This window comes from Anas acuta, chromosome 5, assembly GCF_963932015.1.
Source record: "Anas acuta chromosome 5, bAnaAcu1.1, whole genome shotgun sequence".
In the NCBI taxonomy this organism is placed as follows: domain Eukaryota; kingdom Metazoa; phylum Chordata; class Aves; order Anseriformes; family Anatidae; genus Anas; species Anas acuta.
In genome coordinates, this window is record NC_088983.1 from 43,787,595 (window position 1) to 43,814,793 (window position 27,199).

A 27,199-nucleotide genomic window follows, 5' to 3' on the forward strand; every position below is an offset into this window, starting at 1 on the left:
AAGACCTCTGCCTGATCACATCAGCCTTTTCTTATTAAACTCTGCTGGACTGTCCTGAGTAAGCTCTCTCCTCTGCATGTGCAGCTAGCAAACTTCAAGCCAGACAGCTTGCAAACATGATAAAAGATCTGGGGCCCAGCTACTGGGCGAGCTGGTATCTGGAGGCCAGATACTGCAGACTCCAGGTTTGGCAGACGAGTTACCAGGGGCAGTATAGGTCTGCACTAGGTATGGGAGAGACCACTTTGGGTGGCAGGATAAGGTGGGCGATCTGCTAGCATGCTTTAAGTCTAATTAGCCAACAGTTAGGAACAGAGACAGGACATTTCTATTCACATTTGTGTGGCTGCAGCATGTGTGTATGTCATGCCTGTAAAGTCCCTGTTCCTTTTGCTGTTTGTGCTACTTGTCGATTTGCTGTGGCCAACAGCGCGCACGCGTCCCATTACAGCAGCGTTCAAACGCCACAAGCGTTTGTGTAAACACCACACACAGAGCTCGAGCTGAGGAACTCCATTTTACTACGGCAAACACTGTTACCACGACTGTGACATTGACCAGAGGCAAAACTGTGGCCGTGCAAGCGAGATAGCTTAAAAAAAAAAAAAAAAAAAAAAAAAAAAAAAAAAAGCTGTTGTAGGGTCCCCACAAGCCCCCCAGCTCCTGACGCCCCCAGCCCGGGAGCTTGCCTCAGCCGCGCCCCTCCCGGCCCCAGGGGCAGCGGGCGCGGCGCTGGGCGGAGCAGGGGAAGGCGGCGGCTTCCGCGACGCCGGCGGATGTTGGGGTTTGAATTGCCTGTCAGTTAGCGCGGGCGGCTCCGGCTCGCGGCGGCGGGTGAGTGGAGGCGGCGGCGGGCCCGGGCTCGGCCCCGCCGCCTGCGGAGTGGCGAGGGGCGGCCTGAGGGGGGCGGTGGGGCCGTGCGGAGCGGGAGCTTCCCCCCGCGGCAGGCGCGGTGGGGCCGTGAGGCCGCCCCGCTGCGGGCGCTTGGCCGCGGGACTGAGGGAGAGGAGAGGAGAGGGCTGGGCGAGCCGCGGGGAAGCCGGCCCGGCCCAGGGGGTGAGGGGGTGAGGGGAGGCGACCCCCGGCCTGCAAGCGGCACGGGCCGTGGGGCCACAGCCGGCGGGGCCGGGCAGCCCCGGGTTGTGCCCTGGGGAGAAGGGGTACCCGAAATTCTGCCTGTTACCCTGTCCCCCTGATTAACACAAAAGTTTTTAAAAAGCACCTGAGGGCCTGGGGCAGTGAATTGCTCTAGAGCGCAACAGAGCTGCTGTCGCTGCGAGGACGCTTTAGCCCGTTTAGGCAAATAAATAGATTCTGTTTACGCCCTGGTTTTACAAGCATCGGGTGATTACGTGTGCCTGTCTTGCAAATAGGCTAACACGGGGTTGCTTTGTCCCTGCAGAACAGGTGGGTAGGTCCTGTGCATGGAGCCCCAGCGCCTGCCTTGCCATATCCTTTGACTTGCAAATCTGGGCTCTCGTGAGCGCTTCCCCGAGAGACTGCGAGGAAGCAGGAGCAACCCGCGGGCGTGAGTAGCCAGTTTGTTTCTTTTGCTGGAGCCGGGGGAAGGGAAGGGAGGGGATTCTTTTCTTGTTTCCAGACAAACCAGTGTTTTCTCCTACTATGGCTCTTTGCAACATAATAACGTGAAAAACGGGTCTTGGGTGGCTTTATGTGGAATTTCTTTGTTGCACTAGGTTGTGGTAGAACCAGGATTGTGAAACTGGCAGTGGCCGTTCCTGGGAAACCCTAAGAGAAAGGAAGAAGTATATGCTGTGGTTTTTGTCTTTTCTCCCCCTGTCCCTAATTCAACATCTTTATTTTTTTATAGTTTAGAAAGGAGGAAGTTTGGTTTTGGGAAAACTGCACCCGTAATTTCACCTGACTGTTGTGTATACTGCCACAGCCTAGACTGGTTGCAGCTTTGCTTGTTTTCATTTTAGATTGCTTTCTGGCAAATGTCTCATGTCACAGTATTCCATTTGCCTGTAACAAAGTACAATACTATAAAAAAGTTGTTTCATACTCAAGAGTTCCTTAGGCTTCCTTTTCATCTTTCTCACTCTTTGTTACAACCCTCCTCCTAAAACTCCAACCAAATAGTGTCTGCAAGACTCTATTTACAAGTGCTCGCTGCAGCCTGAGGATTGTTCTTGGAGCCGTATCTGACAGTCATCTAAACTGAACCGTAGATAGCAAAGCTCCAATAGCTCAGTCTATCAGGCTTCCCCTTTTTGGAGGTGCAATTGGCTGCCTCCCAGCGCACTTGGGCAGGTATCAAGGGAATTGTTCACCTACCTGTGAGGTCAAGCATGGACTTGCAGGCAATGATCCCAGGATGCTTGTCTTCCTGGTCTATGTAAGGTGTCCTTCAGCTCCTGAGAGGAGGCAAACAAAAGATCTACAGGTTTATACCTAAAAGGGTTGTTCTTCTTTGCACTAGAGAAAAAATAATCATCTTAGGACTGCTTTGATGAAGTGTGTGTTATCTTTTTTTTACTTTTTTTTTTTCCCCCCCAAAGTTGTCAAGGAAGTACAGCGCACAGTGAAGGCTAGCTCCCTCCATATCTATGTGTTTTTTTGATGTTGAAAATAACTACAAATGCTTTACGGATAGGCCCACACATAGAAGTCCGATGTGGCAGCTAATTTTCCAAAGAGAAAATAAAGCATATTGTTACTATTTTGAGGAAATAAATAACCAGCACTTAGTACATTCCATTAGTGCGGGTGTATTCTGAATATTTGCATGCTGTTTTTTGAACTCCTATCTCTTACGATAACAGTTGACTTCTAATATTATTTCTTTTGTTCTTGTTCCTATTTTAAAAACTTTACTGAATTTGAGGATTTTTCTGAATTTAAAATGAACAGTAAAAACAGTACATTGTGGATTCTTAATGCACTAAATGTATTTAACTCTTCACCTCCTTTTCATGATAGGCTGCTAGAAGAACTCGCTAGAATGAGTGAAAGCAATTTTGACATTCAAAGTCCATGTAAGTAAGGTTTTTTTTTTGTTTTTTTTTTTAATCAAAGTAAGTAAGGTTATTTTATCAAATAGCTACGTATTTGCATATCTAATACCAATTATAAAATGCTTTAATTGGTCTGAAAGAGCAGGTGGATTTTCAGTAATCAAGTTGTGTTGGAACCGCTTGTCTCAGAATAAAAAAGAAATAACTTGTAAACTTCCTTGGGTTTGTGTTTGCTGTAAGCAGAATACTTACGATCTTTTCTGCAGATGTTTTAAGAAAGTAACCTTGAAAGTTCAGCTGTCACACCTCATCCAGCTGTTCAAGATGTATTGTTCAAGAAACTTTTTTAGGCTGAAGCAGTACCTCTTTCTTTACTATGACTGTTCTTGGTGTTACAGTATCAAAAATATATTTTTGTATATCTATTAAGAATTGAAGGAAAGAAACTCCATGTCTGTGTATGTCCAAGTGTGTTGGTGGGTTAGGAACCCCAGAAATGGGGAAATCCCCCAAGGTTTTAGCTGACAATAATATTAGTCTCAAGTCCTTGAATGTTTTGAAACTAGTATATATTTTAAAAGGTACTGTTAGCATGTGACTTGATAGTCATGATACCAATAATGTTCTTTATAAATATTATCACATAGGTATACAAATAAACAATTAAGCTGCTTCATGGATTTCAAGGTGGTGACATCTTTGTATATTATACTAAAAAAATTTAATGTCGTGTATTTCACATATTTAGACATTCTTGACTGTTTAATAATTATCTGCAGATATGTTGGGAAGAACATTTTAGTTGAGAGCAAAATCAGCTTGTGAGTTTGCTTGGATGATAGCCCTCTTCTGAATCAGAAGGCAGGTGGAACCTGTGAAGTGTTTTCATGCTAGGGAACTAGAAAATAAACAGTACCCACTCTTACTTCTTTACTTACTGTGGAATTCAACATTTCTTAAAGAGAGTTGGGTTATTTTTATTGGATCCCTTGAATTAAACGTATTTGTGCTTAAAGATATTTAAAAAAAAAAAAAAGAACAATGCACTGGACAAGTCCTAACACTGTAATCAGTTCTACAAGGAGTCTGCAAAGATGTCACTATATATACTTGTCCCAGCATCAATCGTGTGAGCTTCAGTACCAGGTAATCTAGCTGGGTGTTAAGTTCATCTCCCAGCAACAATCCTGCTGCCCTAAGGTGGCCCCTTAGCATTTGCATTCCTGGATTGCCACAAGACAATGCTGTGGATATTCCTTATCTCATCACCAAGGAAAACTTCGCTCCCTTACAGGGAGTCATTCTGCTTTACTTTACTGGGAGCACTTTACTGCTCCCAGCCAGTTTAACCCTTTTTGCAGTCAGGTCTTCTTCCCTTCCACACCAGATCATTCTTTGGGTCATGAATTACCTTTGCTGAAAAGCGACAATTTGAATTTCCCCTTCAGTATCTACGGTCCTTTATCATGTAATCTACTTCAGGATGCATGCAATTAAAAGAGATAAGACTTACTGCTTTACAGCTCCAGTATGCTCACTGCTCCTAACCATGATGTTTTTTAGCCTGTGTTCTCTGTGGATGGACAGACAACTGTCCTGAAAAGTATGGAGAAAAAAAGACCTATGTGGAACACAATCTCACTGTTCATTATTACTGTTTGGTAAGTATGTGATACTGATCTTGAAGCTCTTTTGTTTTTACCTGCAAAACAGTAAATGCAACCAATATTAAATAGCTGTAACTCATCCCAAATACTTCATTGTAAAGTTTGAACTGTCAGCGTAAACTTGTAGCCTTGAAGGCTTGTATACCTGTTGGGTGCAGCAGATTAAATAAATCCCAACAAACCTTTAAGGTTTAAGATGAGGGGAAATGGCCACAAGTTGCACCAAGTGTGGTATTTATCACACTTGTAACTTTCCAAAATGCATGTTCTACTTATACTACCTTCCAAACTCTAAAGCTCAGATTTTTGTAGATGACTTAATAGGTTGGATATTAAATCCTTAAAAGATAAAGCAGAGTGGTGGAGGTTTTCTGGGGCTATGTAAAGATATTTCTGTCTTATATTAGTTTTTAGCAGCTAAGGAATTTTAGGTCTGTTTGTGATAATATTCTTAGTCACATGTAAGGCCAAATGAAAAGGTAGAAAACAGCTTTTCTTGGTGGAGCAGAACAACTAGGAAAGTGAATGCTTGTAACACTTGAGTATTATGAAGATGTTAAATTACTGATTTATAAAATATTGAGGTTTTATTCTAAGAAACTTCCTATGGTTGTCTTTTAGGCTTTGGTTCCCACCTCCTTAAAAACAAATGAACATGATTTTATTAAAACATTGCAAGTACCATATAACAAAAGAATTCTAGAGAAAAACTAGCTGTGCATCTTATTTCATTGCCAAATATCCCACACTTGAGAAAAAAAAAAAAAAAAAGATATTTCCTTAATCGGTTCTGGTATAAACCAGAATATCATGTGTATTAGACTAAAAGTATTGACACAATTATGTGGTTAGAAAATGGTACTATATTGCAATTTTGCTTCTGAGAGAACTATAAAATGAGATTGGAGGGAATATAAAAGGTATCAAGTTCTTTAGTTATTTAAACTCTGTGATGTAACTGCTTTACTAGGCAGTTGTTTACTCTGAGTTATTATCAAGCTCTTGTGACTTGCCAAGTTACTGGAATCTGTTTTTATCCAATTCTCCTCCGAAGTGAATTACTTTTGCTCTTAGGTTGCACTTCAGTACGGATACTTCCTACTGTGCTTCATTATCTCCCCAGCACAATTGTCATTCACATTAACTAAACTAATTTAATTGTATTTCCTCTGAAGCTTTATTTGATGAAAGTAATTGTTTGACAATTACCCAAGTAGTCCCTATATTTTGAAAAGGAAGATAAAATACTCCATCTTGAGCTTTACAGTATTATGTAAAACTTTGATGTTAGGAAACTATTTCCATATTACTGATTACTGTTCCCTGTTGTCCCATATCTGATGAAGATCATCTAAGTGCATAGATGCCTTGGATCATTTTCTAATCGTTATGTGCATCTATAAACAGGGTTAGATTACCTGGCCATTTGCCATATCATCAGTCTAGAATACCATCAAGTGCTTGGAAATGTAAATTACTCATGGCAGATTTCAGTGATTTTAATGTCAATGTATTTGGGGCCAGAAAGAGGCAACTCTGCTCTACTTAAAATGTTTATACGAGCATTTTTAGACTAAATGTCCGTCTTCTATTTAAAAAATACAGTGTAGGTAATTTTAAATCTTTAGGTAGATGAATCTTTTAATACTTCTTGTTTTCATAGTTGATGTCAAGTGGTATTTGGCAGAGGGGAGGAGAAGACGAAGGTGTGGACGGATTTTTGATCACAGATATTAGAAAAGAAGTTAACAGAGCTGCAAAACTGGTAAGAATGAAGTTTGCAAGGAAAAAAGAGTAACTCTTCATTAAGCGCACACAGTGTCATCTGTGGGGTTTGTTTTATTTTCTTGTCCAATTGGCAGTGTGTTAAGCCTATTCAAGCATCTGAATCATTCCATATCAGTATCGAGTGCAGTGGGTTCCTAGAAGCCCAAAGCCATAATAAAACTTGTAGAATTTTTCTGTTGTTATCATTTCCTCTGTGTGTTGCAGATTAATTAATGAGAGCAAATCATACATGCATAATGCCTTGTGGCATTATGCTGAGCCTTGAGCTGATGTGCTGTAATTTTAAAGATGCAACTGAACTATAAATACTGATAAAGTAATTTGTATTTCAGCTTACAGGTAACTGTCAACATGCGTATAAAAACAATACGTAATCAAATTCTATAAAATAACTATATATCTTTGAAATGTGCATAAAACACAAGTAAATAGTCATTTGTACTTTAGATGTTACTATTTTATTTTAAAAACATATTCTTCCCAGAAATGTAACATCTGTAAGAAAAAGGGTGCTTCAATTGGATGTGTAGCTCCCAAATGCAAGCGAAGTTACCATTTTCCTTGTGGGCTACGAAAGGAATGTATTTTCCAGTTCATGGAAAACTTCAGGTAAGCTTGGTGATTTTATTGTGTGTTTTCTCATTTCAGTTCTATTTGTACAGCAGGTAATTGGTTTTTTTTTTTCATTGTGGCCACTGGAGAGGCTGTTAGATCAATGACATCTGGATTATCTGAAGGGGAAAAAAGAGTCTGATTTGTGGAAAACATGAAGACAAAATTTACATTGCTGAAAATTCACTTTATATGTACTAGTTACGTACTTTTAAAGAAGGAGAATGGTTGGCATTTGGCTTTATTTTCTTTGTTTGTCTACCTCCCATGTGTTTGTGGAAATGGCAAGGAAAAATCCTCGCCTTCCTTCCCTTGGTTTGTCTTGCTCGTCTGCCAGCAGTCAAAATACACTATGCTATTCCACTGTGTTTCAAAACACAAGACTTCGAGATCTGCTTATTAGAGGTAGACTGCAGGAGAAATGAATTTAGTATCAAATACCTAATAATGGTTTTATGCTCTTTTACAAGAGCATGTTTTGATAATGTTTTCATTCTGCCTACTGTGAGTTGAGTTTGCAGGGTGGGTGCATTTAACTTTTAAATAAACAACTCATGGTTTAACATGAAGTCAAGCACGTGTAAAAACAATGCATTTTCAGAAAGATTTGTTCTACAGCTGCACATCCTGTCTTACTTTGAAAATCGCGGGTAAATTTTAGAATTCACCACGCTACCTAGACTTTGTATAACCATTGTGCAAACTCAAAATTGATCCATTAATGTCATGGTAACATTGAAATATAGGAAGAAACTGAGGTTCTGATGGCAGGAAATGTAATTTGGACCAAAATAAATATTGACAGAAATGGGGATATTATCCCCATAATTTACCAAGTATCAGTTGGCAATATGCTTTTTCCTTACTGTTGTTTTATTGAACTACCCTGTTAGATACATGATTTGTTTACTTCTGCCTCTTTTAGCTTGTTTCAAAGTGTTTAGTCAAAGGTATCATAGGAAATTCATTTTGTTATCTTCATTTTTTTGTGAGGAAGGTTCCTAAAACATTGTTTTCATAAGGGAACCTTGTGTTGTTATTTGTAGATCTTACTGTTGGGAACATAAACCAGTTCAGATCTTTCCGGATAAAGAATCTAGAGGGCCTTCACAGTGTACGATATGCCTGGATTTGGTTGAACACCTTCCACTGTACAGTGTATTGAAAAGTCCTTGTTGTAAAAATGCTTGGTTTCATCGAGAATGCTTGCAGGTAAGACAGGTTCTCCATTTCTTTTTTGTCCATGGAGATCACATTTCCATTTAAAAAAACATGGGACAATTGCTTAAAATTATGTAGAATTACTTAAGGATAATATGACTTAAGGATACTTAAGGATAATGATAATATACATACATTAGGTTTCAAGAAAGATATTGAGGCTCTGGAGCACAGAGAAGGGCTGCGAAGCTGGTGAAGGGCCTGGAACACAAGTCCAGTGAGGAGTGGCTGAGGGAACTGGGGTTGTTTAGTCTGGAGAAGTGGAGTCTCAAGTGAGGATCGGGGGAGACCTTATTGCTCTCTACATGAGCAGTGGGGAGCTGGAGGTCAGCCTCTTCTTGCATATAACCAGCCATAGGACTAGAGGGAATGGCTTCAAGTTGTGCCAGGGGAGGTTCAGGTTCTTTCTTCTCAGAAGGAGCAGTCAGGCATTAGAACGGGTTGCCCAAAGAGGTGCTGGAGTCACTGTCCCTGGGAGTGTTTATGGAAAGGTTGGGCCTGATGCTTAGAGACATGGTTTAGTGGGTAATAGAGGTGGCTGGGGGGATGGTTGGACTTTTCCAACATTAATGATTCTATGATTTGAAGGACAATATTAAAATTGTGTTTAGGACACCAGTGTGTTACAAGAAGGATTTTTTAAATGTTATTAAACTTTTTCCCTGCTGTTTCTGCATGTCTGACATGCTTCCAGGCTTTGGTTCTTTTTAAGAAACGAAGTTCCACCTAGGTAGCTGCCTTCTTGTGTGCTACCATTGTGTGCAGAATCTGAATGCTAAAAATGTCATTTGTCAATAATCAATTCCCTTTGCCTAAGTCCGTAGTTGGAAAAGTTATGAGGTTCTTTTTGTAAATTCATCCTAAAGCTGGAGAATCTGACTGAAAAGAAGGATTATTCTGTCACTTATGATCCTGACTCTTGCATTTGAACTGTTGAGAGTGTTAGAGACACTTGTCCCCTAAAGGAAGAAAAAATATCATTTGCATTAAGGTCAAGTGGCATCATTATTGTCATCAGACTTAACACGCATGCCAGGATGGTGTCCATGAATTTTATGGCTATAGATGTTAAGACCTATATTGTATTCTAAGGATGCTAATAATTCAATAATTGTTTTGGTTTTCTGTTTTTTCTTTTCTCCCCTTTTTTTCCCCTGACGCAGTATCAAGCTTTGAGTGCTGGGATATTTTTCTTTAGGTGCACAGTATGTAATAACAAGGACAAATTTCAGGAAGAAATGTTGAGAATGGGCATACACATTCCAGAAAAGTAAGTAACTTTGTAAATAATCAGTTTTATACAAACCTACTTTGATACCCAGTGTAATATGAATCAAGTGAAACCCTTATGGATTTGCTTAATATCACTTTTGTAGATAGTTATGTTTAATTTCTGTGTTGCAAGGTAATTACTTCACCCTAGGTTGTTTTTTTCTTTACCTCCTGGGGATGTTTATTTGTTGCTAGAATGTTACATGATCAGAAATACAGTTATAGTAACAGACCAGCTGCCTTGTTTATAGGGATGCGTCTTGGGAACTTGAAGAGAATGCATATCAAGACCTGCTGCAATGCTATCAACACTGTGACATTAGAAGATGTCTCTGCAAAAAAGGAAGAGACTATAATGAACCTGACAGGTATGACATTTTTTCCAGGAAGATCACTTGGGGATGGAAGGGGTAATTCTAACCACTTACTGAGGCAAGGCTGTGAGCCATCCATTCATGTGAATGGCAGCTAGAATATTGCCGATAGCTTAGAGAGGCTTGAGCAATCTTATAAAATGCTTTATTCTGCTCTACCATTTGCTTAATTTTTGATCAAGTTCATTTTCTGTATTGCTTTTTATTGCTTTATTTGTGAGTTTCTGAAATGTATGTTTTATTGAAATGAGTACTCTAAGCTGTCAGGCAGAGCTTCTACTTTGAAGATCTGTTCACGTGGTAGGTTTTTCCCTGTAGGTGTTAACTAGGCATCGTGCAGATTTGGCCAAGCATTGCTTGGTTCATTCTTGGTGTATGTACTAATTTACTTAGCCTTTAACGGTTATATCTTTTGGCTCGCAGTGTTTTAACTCCTATCAGTCATGTTCTGCTATAGTATATTTAAGCAAATCTGAATAAATGTAGACAAAATTCTAGCAGATATTTAAACACTATCATTAATGAAGAGAATTATTTAGAATGTGTAAAAACCATCAGATATGCTACTTTCAAGAACTCAACATTTTGGAAAGCTCAACAGTGGTTTCCGCTAAAAAAAAAAAAAAAATTTTGCTGGCTAGCAACATGAGGACAAAATACTTGCTTTAAGCTATTGACTTCAAGGCAAGGCAAGGCAAGGGTGCCATACTCACTCATACTCATTTAATACAAGGTGCTAGAACATGGGTAGTTGTTTTTCTTTGTTGTATCCATGAATTGTAAGTACACCTTGTCTGAAGAAAGTTCCCCTTACATAGTCTTACCAGATCAACAAATTATGCTCTGTTATTTTAGTGTCTGGATTAAATTTACTGTTGAGTTTTAATCAGTTTCATTCTTCTGTGTAATTCTAAATAAGTTTTTAATTTTAGTAAGTGGGAAATAAAGCGTTGTCAGTCTTGTGGTTCCCGTGGAACTCACTTGGCCTGTTCGTCTATGAAGTCATGGGAGCAAAACTGGGAGTGCGTGGAATGCAGAAGTATCTTTGCAAAACCAGGTAATGTTAAAAATGTGATGGTGACTTCTTCAGATGGTAAACTTTAAAAAAAAAACACGTATTTTACAGCTAGCAAATTCATTAAGTTGATATCATTTCACAATGCAGGGAAATACAGCAAACAGAAAAAGCGTTCTTTGGCTACCTCTGAAAAGACAGATGGGACAACTTGTTTGCTGGAAGAGCCATCTCCAAAGTACCCTCGGCAGTCACCTGGATCTCAACACAGCTTTCTCCAGTGTGTAATTTTGTAGAAGAAAACAGATTATAATATAGAATAGTATTTAATTATGAGGAGGTGATGGATTATTGTGTAGGAGAGACTTTTTGTAGTAAATTGCAAACTGAGTAAAGTTTGACCAAAAAGTTTCGTGATTGCAGTTATCCAAGTAAGATATGAACACTGTAAATTTGCTATAGTTGTTCATATTTGGTGGCATGCAAGCCAGTTTTTAGACTGACAAAATAAGATTCTTGTAAAGGGAATATTTACCATTTAGATGTAATGTTAAGTGTACAAATGGCAAAACTTAAAGCTAAGGTTCCCTATCTGTATTTGTGCATGTTAACTATGCTTGAAATCTAGTTTACCAACACTTTCATATAAATTGTGTTTTTTTTGTGCAGTAATAGAAACTTACCAAGTCTGTAGAAATTAGTATTTTTAATTTAAATATTGTACTAGTCAGGACTTCCATCTCATAGATAGGATGCAACAAAAAAAAAGATCCTAAAACCACTTCATAATAAAACACTGACTTTTTTCTGAAATTGTAATTCACACACTGTTGGGCTTAATTTGAATAAACATACACATTGGTTTTGGTATTGAAACAGTGGGGAAAAGTATATTTCTACCTTCAAAAAAAAAAAAATTAAGCTGCTCTTAAAATATCTTTTTGCTTATAGATCACCAAAGATAATATGCCAGAACAACTTATCACCCTGCTCACGCCTAGAACTTCCACCATCCAACAGAATGACAATGTCCTTATCTCCGCTGATGTCAAACAGGAACTGGTCCTTGAGAAAAAAGTACTTTTTTTTTTTTTTTTTTTTTAACATTGAAGAGTGATCTTAGCACATGACTTCGTACCTATTTCCTGCAGAAAGAACGTTGTGTGTGTCTGTATGTAGGTGTAGCGGCTATATGTGTGTGTGTGTATGTGTGTTTATATATAGTCACTAAGATACTGGAATGAGTACACTGAAGTCATAAGATGTCTTCTGATGTTTCTAAATGCTAAGGGGGCATGTTAGGGGAGAATACAGTGATACCTACTGAGAATTTTTAGGTTGGATGGCAAGGGGATCAAAACCCAGAAACATATATTTGTCCTGGAAGAAGCATAGCTAGACATTCTTTAGAAACAAGATTTTATTTTATTCCCCTAATTCCTTTTTTCAAATTAAACATGTCCTGAATTTTCAATGGTTTTGCATTTGCACTATAGAAATAGTTGGTGATTTTGCTAAAATCAGATATAGTACGTTTTAATGTATAATATTCACTCTAAGGATACAAAATTCTTTGTCTTTTAAGTACTTAATTTGTGAATTCTACCTGTGTAATATGTGCTTAAAAACCCTAATGAGGGAATTAATTACCTACAGTGTACAGGGTATTTTAAAATAGTGTTGGTGGCAAAGTTTAAAGAAAAAAATGAAGAAGGGGCCTTATTTAGGCTGGTGCTGTAATTTTTTAATGGGAATTGAAATATTTTTTCCTTTTCAAATATATATTGTTATTATAATGACAAAGATATATATATATATTAGTAGTTGTAAGAGTAACTTGGTTACAAAATGTCTCTTCAAATGCAAAAAAACTTATGTGCTCTACAATTTCTCACTTGTCTCACATTGTTCAGACATAGAATGATGTTGTGAGAATTGTTTGGCACCTCGTTGGTGTAACTAGATTGGCGCAAAAAAAAAAAAACAAAACTATTCGCTTTAGGCTAAGGTAATTATTTTCACTCTCTTTTTTCCTAGCTCTTAGATGTATTTTAACTCTAGTAGCGATTTATTTTAAAATTTGAAGAATCTATTCCAGATATTTTCCTGGTATAATTTAGGCAGTACTTCAATATGCTAAAGTGTTTAAGAGTTTTTGTTTCTCTTAAAAGATTTTTGGTTACTGTCTGTATAACTCTGATTGCTCATTGAATCTTAGGTTTCAACTGGAAATTCATACAATTTTCTTTTAGGCAATTAAGAACACAAAGAAGGGAAGTTTCCAGTATACTTAAGGAGTTAAAGCAACAAATTAGTACAAAAACTACAAGGCTTAACATCAATACAGAAAATATCTGGAATACTGCTTTAAAAGGATTTAGGCAGCGTAACTTCAGACCTACAAACACCATTGAAGTAAAGTTCACAAACTGCAAAAATAGGTTAAAGACAGATACTTCTACTGAATCAAAGCACCTTTTCTTCCAACTACTAATGGGACATCTTCAGAATTCATCATTGTTTGAGGGCTCTTCTGCAAAGAACCTGTCCCTAGATTTGCAAGGTACTTAAATGCTTTGTTCAAAAATAAAGAACTATGTAACTTTAAAGGTTTTTGTCTTCAGCCAGTGTGATTGTCATTTTAAGATCAAAGCCACAAAGGTCACAAATACGTGGATTTTCTTGCATTCCTTTGCTAAACGTGTAACACTAAACATTTAATTTCACTGCTGTTTACTTTTTAGAATAAAGCAATATTTGGTGTAGTTGGAAATATTTTTAACTAACGAGAAAAATACAGCATGTAATTAGACTTGGGACTCTTATTTTTGTTCCCTGCAAGTGAACAAAAGTGAACAAAATTTCCTTACATTTATAGAACATTTATCTGTGAAAACATGCTCTCTAAAGACGCAAAGCTAACTTCTTTGAGTTCTTGTGCTTCAAAATTAAATGTCTTACTGGTCTTACTGTTTCAAGCAACAGGAGATGACAAACTTCACTTGTTGCATCCTCTAAAGTAAGAGTGAATTACATTGAGATTTTTTTATAAAAACTAAGAGGATCACAAGATGATTTTTAGGGGCATATAGTAAATACATTTTGCTTCATTTTCAGCTTTAAAAGAGAATCTATATTTTGAAGCTGGGAAAATGATTGCAGTTTCTCTAGTTCACGGTGGTCCATCTCCTGGTTTCTTTTCCAAAATATTGTTCAGTTGTCTTGTCTACGGTCCAGAGAATGTGAAGCCAAACTTGGACGATGTTGCTGATATTGATGTAGCACAGACAATAAAAAAGGTAAATAAAGCTAAACTTATTGGGAAATTCTTCTTCAAGTCTGTATTTAGATATAAGGGCTTATTAAATGTAACCTTAGTTCAAATTAAAATGCTCTCTCTCTCAACCCCCCTCCCCACCCCCATGAAAATATGTACATATGTATGTAGTAAACAAATTCCTAACTTCAATCTTTGTTACAGATAAAATATTCAAGCAGTCTGTCTAGCCTACAGTCAACTATACACGAGTGCTATGATTTCCTTGCTGCTGCTGGATGTTTAAGACCTATAACAGATTTGTGTGATAAGGATATGCTGGTGAATGACTTATTGACCTATCATGTAATCAAGAGAATTATTTCACCCTTAGAAAGGTTTGTTTGGGTTTGTGAATTTTCAACATTCCTCTTTTTTTCCATACTAAAATACAAACTAATATGTTGCTGAAACTTAATTTCACATGTTCGTGATTATTCTCCATTTAATTGAATGAAACAATCTGTAACTTTTGGTGGATCAAGTAGTGGTTGTTGACTAGTTTGTTAGTTTAACTGGAAGAATGAAATTATTATGTATCTGTTTAACTTCGGTATTTTTTGTCTAGTCTGTTCTACTACTTGGTTGTGTTCTTTTTTTTCTTACTGTGAAGAGGGGAGTTTGTCATTCTATAGTTTATAACAGTCAAAGACCTTAGCAGTAGAAAAATTCTATTGTTTTAGTTTTAATTCAGAAAAAAAAAAACAAATTTGAGCCTTAAGTTATCAACACTTCTAAAATTTAAGATGTCTTTTAAAGCTCTAATTAGGGAGTGTGTAGCATTATGATGGTGATGATGCACACAAGTATAAATTGACCTTCTTGAAATGTAAACACTGCATCAGTGTTCCTATGTAGTAGTGACTTCATCTAGGGAAAAGATTTGCAGCTGTTGACTATATTTTGATTTGTCTCTGAACTTGTAATCTAAATTCATTTGCTCACTAAAAAGGTATTGGATGGTAGTTTTTTTTAATGGATATGTTTGGATTTATACTGAACATCTATTGTGTTACCTGTGACAAATTTTAATAGACCAAATCTCTGAGACATATGAAACACTAATTTAGAGTATGAGGATTTTTTTTTTAAATTAACCTTTAAAGTAACTGGAGTTCATTTAGCTACTGTGTTTCTGATGCATGCTTGGTCCTTTTTTCTTTTTCTGTTCTCCTCCTAGTTTTAGGCAAGGATTGAAAACTCTCGGTGTGCTAGAGAAAATGGAAATGCATCCAGTTGCATTCTCTAGCATATTTTGCCACAAACCTGAAAGACTTTCAGCAGAAACTCTCTGTGACCTATTTACAATCCATTGCTCATCAGGTGTAAAGGAAGTTGGAGGTGCTGATTTTTGGATGGGTTATTTGCAAGATGTGGAAAGTAAGTAATACCCTCCCCCATTCCCTGTTTAAGGCATTTGAACTAAGGGGAGATTTAGGTTAGATATTAGGAGTTTTTCATTCTGAGGTTTTCACTTAGAGGGTAGTGAGGCACTGGAACAGGTTGCACAGAATGCCCCATCCCTGGAGGCATTCAAGACCAGGCTGGATGTAGCCTGCTCTAGTGGTTGGTAAACCTGCCCAGAGCAGGGGGGTTGAAACTAGATAGATGATCTTTAAGGTCCTTTTCAACCCAGGCCATTCAATGATTCTATGATTTAATTGCTGGTATACCTATAGGGTTTGGTTTTCAGAGTTCACTGTGATAAATAAAAAATTTTGAGTTAACTGTCAATTCCTAATTGTCCCCACTCCCCACCTCTTTCTTAACTTCTGAAACTGCTCAATAAAACTGCTTAATAAAAACTTGAGAGCAATAATAAAAACTGAAGTGATGTAGAAAAAATATTTTAACCCCTTCTCTTTGGCTATGCTGTGAACATATTAGATTGTTTTTTTTTTTTTTAAAAAAAAAAAAAAAAAAAAAGGAAGATGTGGTATCTGTGGTGTCTCTTCCTGCAGAAGTATGGATTATTTTTTTGTCTATTGACCTAAGATTTTTCAGAACTAACCCAAGTGGATTTTTCTTGCTACAGTCTTTATTCTTTGGTCATGTAACTGCACGTTCATCTGACAGGGGTTCCCTGATTTCACTATTTCCCCTATAATACTATTTCCCCTATAACATGCAGTATATGTTTTATGGGTGATAAACAATGAATAATATGATCTAATTCTGTTTTTTAGGTGGTGAGTCTGTAGTGACGTTGGAGGATATTCTGTACTTTGTAACAGGTTCTTTTTCCATACCGCCTATTGGTTTTGATCCTGAACCTACTATTAAATTTCTGTATGTAGGTTATCCCATTGGAAACAGACTCCTGAATTGCTTAGAGCTTCCAATAACAAAGACATATGAGAGTTTTAAAAATAAAATGGAGCTCACCATCAGAAACACACTCAGAGTCGAAAGAGAATGAATAGTTTCGCTACTAAACTGATTGTTGGAAACTTCAATTTTCTCGGGGAGTATCTGCTGGCAAGGTGCTATTGGATTTTTGGATTGCGTGTTCTCTGCCTTTTCCCACTTGTCCTCCACAGGCATGCTGAAAGTAGTAATCTTCTAAAATGAAAAACTGTTTTCAAATTATAATCTTTTTTTTTCTTGTTGAATCACTTTTGTGGTTTGAAGTTGGTTTTATGAGCCAGCAATCTCTTGCAGAAGTAATTAAAATAGCGTTTGTGGTTGTTTGTTTTTTTTTTTTTCCTGTAGACTTAAATGAAATGTTACCAAATTGTAACATTCTAGCAGTCTCCTAGAAGTATGTTGACTGTGTTACTTACATACTTCAGCAACTTATTTCTCAAAGTCAAATCAGGTGCTGTTTTTAAGATAACTGCTGTAGAGCTTTGTCTTAAATCACTGTGATGCAGTTCTTCAGTTTGATGTTGTTATTTTCAGTAATTGTTTTTATATTGATGATTCATTTACATTTTGGTTCTTAGGAACCTACGAAATTTAGGAAGCTTGAAGTCTTTAGGTTATTTTGTTTCGAGCGTTAAAATCCAATTGAAACTTGGAGAAAACCTAGGCAAAATAATCAGGTGCAAACAAAATCTGGTTCAACTTGAGTTTCTTCTGTTAAAAAAAAAATCTTTGGCATTTGCACACGTTTCTGCATTCTACTGTTATATAGTAGTTTTTTTCTATTTTGGCTATATGTAAAATTAAAAGCTTGGCGTAAGTCTTAAATATGCAACTATAAGTGATCTTTCAAAGTTAAATATAAAAGAGTAAGACAATGTTATTGTATTGGAAATCATAGAAAAAAAAAAAAAAGGGAAGTTTCTTTCCTGCATAGAAGTCAGTATTTTCATATGAATAGTCACTAAAACTATGTTAAATTTCAGTCTACCATCAAGCCTCTTGTCAGTGTCTGACAGTTGTCTAGATTTTATTCTAACTACAACTGTTCAATTTTAGGTGCATTTTGAGTAAATCCCAACCGTGTAAAATATTTTAATTCTGCAGTATTTGTATAAATAATGTTAAGCCATAAAAGACCAGTAGTGAAATTCCTACATAGTAACAATATTACTAGCACTAAAGCTATGATATTGAAAGAAAATTTAAGTAAAATTAAGTACAATTTAATTTTAATGAATACAGGTCTCTTTTCTGAATAACTTTTTTTCCCCTTAATATCAGCTTGGTCACTTATACTGTGTCCCAAACACAGGTTATTCTGGATATGTATATAGATACATACGTGTATATATCTATATTTTTTTTACATTTTTCAAAATACTGAAAAGTAAACATACTTTTTTTTTTAATCAATAAAGCATGTTTTTAATTGAAAATACAGGCAGGATTGCTTTTCTTTCAAATGTCTTGGTAAGAAAGTACAGTTAGTGTCCTGTATAAATGTGGTGCTTTAAAAATAAATCAAAATGAATCCAGGTTCTGGTTTATGGTTCATCACGTTTTCCTCCCATTAACAAATTGTATTACTAGATGCTAATTATGTAGCAGCATACTGCAATGAAGACCTGTGGAAGTGGCAGTCACTATTTGGGACTGTGCTATCTGGTTAAAGACAAAGAAGCTGATGTGTATTTAAGTTACACAAGTCATTTAACAACATGTAGGTATTTTAAAATCTTCCTTAAATTGCTACAGCATCTCTTCATTTCTTCTTGTTATACAGAACTCTCTCTATCATTGGATAATAAATGTGCACGCCCACTTGTTTTTGCATTTCAAAGTCTTAAGTTAATTATTCAAAAGTTTTGTTCAATTACATCTTTTTATTAGCTACTTTGAAATAATCTCATCATAAATCCTTTGATTTGAGTTTTAAGAGTATTTTAAATTAAGGTAGGAGTAGTGGTGCTTCTCTGATTTTGAGCCAGAATTGTGGCAAAGTCCCTTTCAAAATGAACTTTAAGCTGCTAATGACCTCTTGCACAACATCATTTAGCTTTTTTATATACTAAATATTTTCTCATTCTCCTATGATCTCTTTCTCCAATAGCATGTCATAGTTTTTGAATGCCATATAGCCAATAAAGTTTTTTAGATTCTCAATTGCATTCAGAATAATGTTACCCTTTACAAAGAAAGCAGTCTGTTGTTAATTGATTTGCGTAACAAGGACTCACGTTCATTTTTTTTTAAATACAATTAATCTCCTACAGACAGAATATTATGCTTTGAAAATGAGTGGTGTACCCAGTGCACTATTCTTTTTTCATCTCTGACTAGAGGTTAATGTCATCTGTGATAAAATCCATTTGAAAACTTGAAGCAATTTCTTAAGCTGTACTGACTGACCATCAAGTTTTTAATTGATATGGTAGGTCACTGAAGTGGAATGCTGTTGGGTAATTTCCTTGTTTTATATAAATGATAACTAGAGGCACACTGAAAATTAGGCAAGTTGCTTACTTTAAGTATTTCTGCAATGCAAGAACAGTAACTGTGTGTATGCGTTAGCTGTTGTATTTTCCTCTGTTTTTATAGAAGTTGCATCCTTCATAAGATTTGACAAGACCATATGAGAACTATTACAGTCCTCTTTGTGTTTGACTGGCCAAAGAACTTTCACTTAGTAGTTTCTGCATCAACTCCCTAAGCTTCCCTTAACAATTTTTACATAATATAAGCTATTTCCTCAGGTGATCATTTTCTAGCAAGCAATATTAGGTTACTATTATTTCATCCATGCAAAGGATGCTAACTAGAACCAGCTGTTAGCATTTTTGATGAAATATACTAGTTTTTTCCTTGTATGTTTGTACTTGAAGTCTAAAGCATCATGTGCTGCAGCCCTGACATTTTTCATTGGCATGTTCAGTCTTGGAATTAGAAGACCTGAAAAATTTTGGAGGTATAACCAAGCAGAGCGTTAAAGTCATTAATTCACAATTGCATTCTGCATATGCATTTAAAAATTGTATTAAAAAGTAATTCAAGTAGAAGGAGATAAAACTGGAGGCTACAAAATATGCTTTAAAGTTCATCTTGATTTGTGGGAAAGCATTTTAAAGCTCAGACTTTACTGTTTTTACTGTTTGTTTTTTTTTTTACCTAAGGGACCTGTTAGTTGGATAAAAGAAAATTGAGATGTAATAACTTCCGATATGTCAATCTTAGTGTATACAGCAAATTAATAATTGTCAAAGTATTAACATTTGTAAAAACAACACAACCCTATAATTTTGTATTGCAGTAATTTTTAAAATTTATGGTAATTCGAGTATTATGCAATTATGTATAACTTTGTAAATACTTTCAGTTCTCACTCAGTCGACTGTGCCATGAGTGCCTGTAATATTGAAGCTTCAAGCAATATTATGTGAGAAGTGTAGCAGCAGTGTTGAAATACTAAATTGTGGGAGATAACTGTCATGTATATGTTCAAAGTGCAATAAGGGGTTAAATTACTATTGTGTTAAATGTGATGTTCTTTACTGTTTTGCTTTTGTTTAATGGGTTTTAGCTTTGGAAGTGTTATTACTGTTTTCTCTACTTTTGTTAGCTTCTGTTATACACGTTTTGTATGCATCTATTGCATGTTTACCTCACTATCTTTGTCAAAGGCTGAGGGGGGCTGTTCCTACTGTGTTTCCAGCCTGTATCGTGCGTCCTATGCCCTGTAAGGCACAGATGTTTGTACTTAAATCCTCTACCTTTTTTTTCCCCTCAATAAATTACTGAAAGCTGTTGCCTCTATTTGAAACACCTGCCCTTTCCACCTAGTTAATTGATTGCCTCTGCGCCACTTTATTTCTCCAGCAGCCCTTCAGCTGCTCCTCATACACGCCCGGTGTGAGTAAAGTCACAGCACCTGCACCTCTTGCCCTTACAGCGGCCCCGGGGCCGCGAGGCACCGCCGCCCGCCCTCGGCACAGGCCCGCTGCGGCCCGGCCCCGCCACGTCGCCCGGCTGCTGCGTGCGCGGCCTGGGGCGGGGCGCGGCGCCCGGCTGGCGGGGAGGAAAATGGCGGCCGGTATCCGGGAGAAGCAGACAGGTGAGCGGCTCTCCGGGGCTCGGCGCCGGCCTGCCCGGCACGGGGAGGGGAGCGGGGGCGGCCTCACGCCGCAGCTGGGGCTCCTCCGGCGGCGTCTTCCTTTCCCTGGCGGGTCCCCGGGGCGGGATGGAGACTTCTCGGCTCCGCCGCCCCGGCTCTCCCGTGGGCCTCCTTCCCTCTTCGCTCCCCGGAGGAGCGGGGCGCCGGGCGCCCGGCCGGAGGCAGCGTCAGGCCGGCGGGGAGCGCGGGGCCCCGGGACGTGGCCGCAGCCGCAGATGTCGGTGCCGTGTGGTGGTGCCCGGGGGGGCTCTCAGGGCGCGGGGGGAGCTGTGGCCGGGAGCCGGGTTGTGCCACCCGTGTGGCGGCTGCCCGTCTGGTGAGACAGATATCCACGGGAAACGGCGCCTAAAGCCGCAAAAATAAATCTTCAGCTGCCGTGGTCCTGCACGTACGGGGGCCTTGGAGCGCGCGTTGACCCCCAGCAAGTTGGGAGTACGGGGCTAACAGCTCCAGCTAGCTGCACAGGTTTGCTGTGTGTGGGTAAAAGGGTTGGTTACTCCGTCTGTCCTTGCACGTTACGGTGAGTTTATAATTGGCTCTTTCATCTCTCTCGATGCTGCATTGTGGAGCTCTGAGCCATCTGTTTGAACGTATTTCTAAAACACGAAACACGGCGCCTCTGTGTTCACGTTTACTTAGCGTGCTTGCAGAAGTTTTTGTCAGTAGTTTGAGCTGTGGTCTTGTTATCTCGATAACTGACCTGTCCTGGTGGCATAGAGGATGCTGGGTGCATTTATTTAACGTGGCACATGTGAAATCAAATGCCTAAAAATTCCAACCTGTGTCTCTAACCTTAAGTTTATACTACTATCTTTCCATCTGTTCTGTACTGTAATTATGCTTTCTCTAATCTTGTTCCTGTGACCACTTACCGTTGACCATTTACAATCCTTTCCTTCTTTTATATATCTTTCTCATAAAGCCCGATGTCTTTTACCCTTTATCGTATGCAGCTGTACTCTTTTCTTTCATGTCTCACCTTGTTACGTGATTATTTCAGTCGGTGTTTATACCTGTGTTGTCTTGCACTGGGGAGGTTACACGCGAGGAGGTAGATCAAACAACTAAAAGGTGTTCACCCAGATGAAAAGATTTCCATCATTTGGTACTTGTGCTACCTTGTCAGTGCACCATCTATTGTGCTTTGGTCCTGATCTGTAACCTGTTGGAGTGTCACCGTACATCATGGTAAAAACCTGATCCTTGCCCCATAGAGTAGTCTGCCTAAACGTAAAGGAAATGCCAAATATGGAAAAGAAACCTAGAGACTTGCTGGATGTTTGTTATGATTGTCACAGCACATCAGTAGTCTGATCATTGTCTTTTGTAGAGAGCTGATGCCACGTTTTAATTTAAATGGCAAACTCTACAGGGAAGTTGCTTCAAATCCGGTTGTGCCAAAACGCCTAACTAACTTTATGCAGAATTGCTCATACAGCTTAGATGTGGGAGATGTCACTGGCAGCGAGGGAGTGAAGGCTTCAGGAACAGTCTGTAAGCAGTTCCTGGGATTGCTCAATGATTTAAAAAAGTATTAAGCAACATGGAAGGGTTGATTCCAGGGGGACCTCATCTGAATACTGTGCCTAATCTGTTGCTCACTGGTACAGAAGTGTTCAGCAAAGACCTACCAATGTGGGCAGGCACTGGCGCGTTTACCTCATGAGGAGAGGCTGTGGGATGGGAGCTTGTTCTGCCTGAAGGCAGCTTCTGCAGGGAGCCAAGGGCGGCCTCCTAGCGCCTGAGAGGGTGCTGAGAAGATGGAGCCAGGCTCCTTTGCAGCAGGGCATGGCAGGAGGGTGAGAGACGGCGGGCATGAATTGAAATGAGAGGTGTTCAAACTGGGTATAAGGAAAACTTTCCTACCATGAGTCAAACACTGCAAAAGATTGCACAGAGTGGTTCTGGCACCTCCATTCTTGGATGTTTCAAGATCTGACTGGGTGATACCCTTAGAAGCCTGGGGTGGCCTCACACAGAACCTACTAGAGGGAGAGGGTGAACATCTGGGGTCCCTTCCAGCCTGGGCTGTGATACTGTAAACCTCGTGAAACTGCCCTGCGTACTGTCACAAGCTTCATTTTGCTTAGGAGTTAGAATTTAATCAGAAAGATACTAAAACTATTTTTAAAGCAAAATGTGATAGAATATAGCCCATATAATTAAAGATAGAGATTCTTTCTTCACGCTTCGGGACTTGCTTCTTTTCTTTTTGCAGTGTCTACTGGAGCCCATAAATTCTAGTTAACATGTTACGTGTCTGTCAAAAGGTGCATAAAAACAATGTAAATATGACTTGCTGCACTAATATTTTATGTTTTCCCTCTCAAATGTTTTAAAAGTCTGCTGAAGTGTTTAATGGAAATGGAATGTATCTTGAATGTAAAGAGAGCTAAGCATTATTCTACTTTATTTTCCAGTCGCTTTGAAACGTATGCTGAACTTCAATGTTCCTCCTGTTAAAAACAGCACAGGAGAGCCAGTATGGAAGGTAAGGACTATTTGAACTGGAATGGGAGAATTTTATGTACAGAATATACTGAAGTATATTCTCTATGTCTTTAATTTATAAGGAGTATTTTTCCTGTGTGTTATGAGTACAGAATTAAATATCAGAGTTGTTGAGAAAAATACGTATTTCTTATATTGGCTATTTAAATGCCTCATTCGTTCTTTAGGCAATATATATATATAGGAGGACGTTTTTGAAATATACTTAAGTCTCACATATTGACAGAAACATCCATGATACCTGACAAGTAAACTCACAAAGAAAGAAGTCCGTGGAAAAGGAAGAACTATTGGTAGCATTACATTTAGGACAAGCTGAGCTCAAGTTGTTCTCATTACGTTTAAAAAGTAAAGTTGTCTCATGAAAAATTTTTGCTATTGGAAAGCATATAGTCTGTTTCTTCATCTATTCTACTGTCTATTATTTTTTTCTCTGTGTTTCTCCCATTTTTTCCACTCATATGTAGTCAGATAAATTCTGGTTCACAATAACAAATTTCTGACAGCAGATTGTTTGACTGACATTTTTCAGAAGGAATTGATGAATTTTTACCAGTTTATCATTGAGTTTTTTTGTTTGTTTGTTTTTATCTTTGTAAGCACAAATGGAAGTCCACGATAAATGAATGATTATAACTTTTAAGGTTAGGACAGTAGTTCCTTAAGCCTAAATTCCTGTATTCATTGTTTACATCATAAAAAGTTGTGTATCTGTTTCAGGTTCTCATCTACGACAGATTTGGCCAAGATATAATCTCACCTTTGCTGTCAGTGAAAGAGCTGAGAGATATGGGGATCACTTTGCATCTGTAAGTATTTATTTTATTTTTTTAGTAATTTTATGAAATATTCCCCTGAAATCATGAACAACACACTGAAAATCATTCAATGAATAACTATTAAATATTATTCACTGTTAGCAGAGTTTCCTACTACGTAGATGAGGACCCTGTTCAAAAAAAAATCCAGTAAGGATTTTTGAGGATGTTTATACAGATCCCTCTCTTGTATATATATATATTTTTTTTTTTTGGTACAGACTGCTACATGTGACTGTACATGATCTCTGTTTGTCTTTTTACATGTAGACTTCGTCTCATCTAGGCTAAGAAATTTAAAGTATTATTTTAAGAGATTTCCCATTTTTCTCCATATTACATTTAGTTAGTTCATCGGTGTTCTTTAGCTGTGGTAAAAGTCATGGAGGAAATTCGGAAGATGAGTTTATTTTTTTCAAAAGTTTATTAACTTTGCTAAGTGAAGGCTAGAAATCAAAACACAGTTGAAGGTGTTGACTTAGCAGCAGAAATGTTAGAGAAACATGTAAGCACTTTGCCTTTCTCTGTTTTAGTTAGCAGGAAAGGCAAGTGTAATAGTACGAGTTACACAGGTGTTATGTTAAGTAATAATTGGCATATGAACGTTGTGATGCAGTTTTTTTTTTTTTACCTTCCCCTGAATGGAATAATATATTGTGAAGCCTTTTCTCAAACGTTGAATAAATTTCAGAGACTTCTATTAACATTTTGAGCTACCAAAAATTATAAAAGTGTGATTTTTTATTTTTTTCTGTTCTTTCTAAAATCTGACTAAGTTCTAAGACTTAAATTCTGACTAAATTCTGAGAAATTAGAATAAGTCTTTATATAAAAATAACTTCTTTAAAATTTATAGCTTTATATAAATCAGAAGAGGAATGCACTAGAAATGTATTTTTCTTCTTTTCAGGCTTTTGCATTCAGATCGGGATCCTATTCCAGATGTTCCAGCTATTTATTTTGTTATGCCGACAGAGGAAAATATTGATAGAATGTGCCAGGTAACTTGCATGCTAGATGTTTAAAACAGGTGGATACAACAGGCTCCCTGTGGAAAAAAAAAAATGTACTGATGGAAGTGTGACTGTTCTGTATCTAGTTTTTGTGTGTGTCTCAACACTTCTGTTTATATTTCATGGATATTAGCACATCATTGTCATAAAGATACTGCCCAAAATTTTTACACGCAAAACTTCTGTTTCCCAGAAAGTAGAAGTGTAAATACGTCTTCAGAGTTTGGGGAGTGAAAAGGCCTGAGGCAGCGGGCAGAGATTGAGATATAGACAGTTCCATTTAATTGTTTAAAAAAGCAAAAACAAAAACTTCTGTAATGAGGATGGTCAAACACCGGAACAGATTGCCCAGAGGGTTTGTGAAGTCTCCATCATTAGAAATATTCAAAATGACTGGACCCAATCCTGAACCACCTCATCTCTTTGACTACTTTGAGTAGGAGGACTGGACTATGCGATCTGTATGAACAGATAGCCAAGTACTTCAAAAAATTTCATTTGACTATAGATAATTGGATCATCACATAGTAAATGTTTGCGTATTCTTTAATAATTAAGGCTTGTAGTAGTACTTAATCAGGAAAAGAGGTTGTGGCTTTGCTTTCTTTTAGGATCTTCGAAACCAGCTTTATGAATCTTATTATTTAAACTTTATTTCTGCCATTTCAAGAAGTAAACTGGAAGATATTGCCAATGCTGCCATAGGTGCTAATGCTGTAACTCAAGTGGCTAAGGTAAGAGAATCCTCCAGTCTCTAACGTTATACGTGCTACCATTACAGGCATTACTGCAGTCTTATATGACCACATCTGTGCCATGCACAGTTTTTCTGACTGAACTGTGAACAAAATAAATGTTCAGCTAGACTCAGTGATTGGCATGGATTTACTGGTGGGGAAAAAGGGTATCTGCAGTCATCTCATTAATCCAGCTTGGTATTATACTTCATCTTAGTCAAAAGTCCAAGTGCTGCAAGTCCTTTGTACTGAATGATAAGAGTGGAAGTACAGTGGTTTCAGAGTATTCCTGATCACATTAACTCATTGAGCGCATGCAGTGGGAATTTTAGCTACTAGCTACACAAGAAGTGCAGAATGAGTACAGTTTTTATTTTAAATACACAGAGCACTACAGAGGTAGACGTTCCATACATGCACGCTGTTACTCAGTACATTCCTATACCTTTATAATTTAAAGGCTGGTGTCTGGCATGTATTCTCGTCTTGAGTGCCTGTACCAAAATCTGCATGTTATAAGCTAATGATTTTCATATATACTTAACTACATTCACTTGTTCTCACTCCTCTTACGGAGTACTGCTGGCATGAAAGAAACTGTTGTGAAATGAAATGAAAGCTGCTAGTATTGTTTAAGATTTAGGTCTTCTGCAGGGGTAAATTGTTGTAGCACTGTGCACTGACTTTTGTAAAGCTGTTTTCCCACTGTTCTCAGTTTATGCTATAGAACGGTCTAATTTTTTTTTCTAAATGTACAAGTATTTTAAAGAAAAAATAGCATTTGTGAGTTATCTCCTAATGTGTAGCTATTGCCCTCTTTCATCTTTCCTGTGTGAGAGCTCCGTGCTGTTTATATTGTAGTTCTTCATAAAGAAAATAACCTATAATATTATAATATCGTCCAACATTTATTTTTTTTTCCAGTGATGGTTTGCTACTAACAATTTGTCCAAAGAAATACTTGAAGTTGGACTGCTTTCTTTTAGCACTCCTCAGGCGCTCTCATATCCTGTGTTATCACTGGGTCCTTACACAGGCTTTTATAACTCATACATTGTATCTGACATTTGTTTCTTTTCATATGTAGTTCTGTAACATTCACATTTGAAAACATGTGGCAATAAATCACAAATAGGTATTTTTATATCTTACTCTGAACTGTCCTGACCATTGTTCCTTGATTTCTAGGTGTTTGATCAGTATCTCAATTTCATTACTTTAGAAGATGATATGTTCGTATTGTGTAACCAAAACAAAGAGCTCGTTTCATATCGTGGTAAGTAAAAGTTGTTCGTGTAAAAATTCTAATGAGATGCGTAAAGTTGAAGCTTAATTTTGAAGT

At 37.7% G+C, this 27,199-nt stretch overlaps 2 protein-coding genes across 2 annotated transcripts in view; both read left to right on the forward strand.

Moving 5' to 3' along the window:
- Window positions 1–709: 709 nt before the first annotated feature.
- G2E3 (G2/M-phase specific E3 ubiquitin protein ligase) lies at window positions 710–20,411 on the forward strand. The gene is made up of 17 exons (XM_068684393.1): window positions 710–834; window positions 1,403–1,528; window positions 2,944–2,999; window positions 4,542–4,639; window positions 6,309–6,410; window positions 6,918–7,042; window positions 8,092–8,257; window positions 9,430–9,536; window positions 9,790–9,906; window positions 10,845–10,969; window positions 11,078–11,207; window positions 11,879–12,004; window positions 13,180–13,490; window positions 14,045–14,226; window positions 14,409–14,581; window positions 15,424–15,623; window positions 16,430–20,411. The coding sequence occupies exons 3-17, from the start codon at window positions 2,966–2,968 to the stop codon at window positions 16,660–16,662; spliced, it is 2,229 nt and encodes a 742-aa protein (XP_068540494.1). The 5' UTR covers window positions 710–834; window positions 1,403–1,528; window positions 2,944–2,965; the 3' UTR covers window positions 16,663–20,411.
- Window positions 20,412–20,582: 171 nt separating this feature from the next.
- The window catches only part of SCFD1 (sec1 family domain containing 1), a 43,055-nt gene continuing 36,438 nt past the window's right edge, over window positions 20,583–27,199 (forward strand). The window contains exons 1-6 of the mRNA XM_068684394.1: window positions 20,583–20,718; window positions 23,199–23,269; window positions 24,010–24,098; window positions 25,018–25,108; window positions 25,732–25,854; window positions 27,046–27,133. Of these exons, the coding sequence (XP_068540495.1) occupies window positions 20,688–20,718; window positions 23,199–23,269; window positions 24,010–24,098; window positions 25,018–25,108; window positions 25,732–25,854; window positions 27,046–27,133 (493 nt within the window). The 5' untranslated portion in view covers window positions 20,583–20,687. The remainder of the gene's footprint in view (window positions 20,719–23,198; window positions 23,270–24,009; window positions 24,099–25,017; window positions 25,109–25,731; window positions 25,855–27,045; window positions 27,134–27,199) is intronic.

Bases quoted from the DNA above. Each gene is read 5' to 3' on its own strand.
- G2E3 (XM_068684393.1), top strand. From the start codon at position 2,966: ATGAGTGAAAGCAATTTTGACATTCAAAGTCCAT. The intron at 11,208-11,878 runs GTGTGTAATTTT...TTTTGCTTATAG, and splicing joins TCTCAACACAGCTTTCTCCA to ATCACCAAAGATAATATGCC. The intron at 15,624-16,429 runs GTAAGTAATACC...TCTGTTTTTTAG, and splicing joins TTATTTGCAAGATGTGGAAA to GTGGTGAGTCTGTAGTGACG.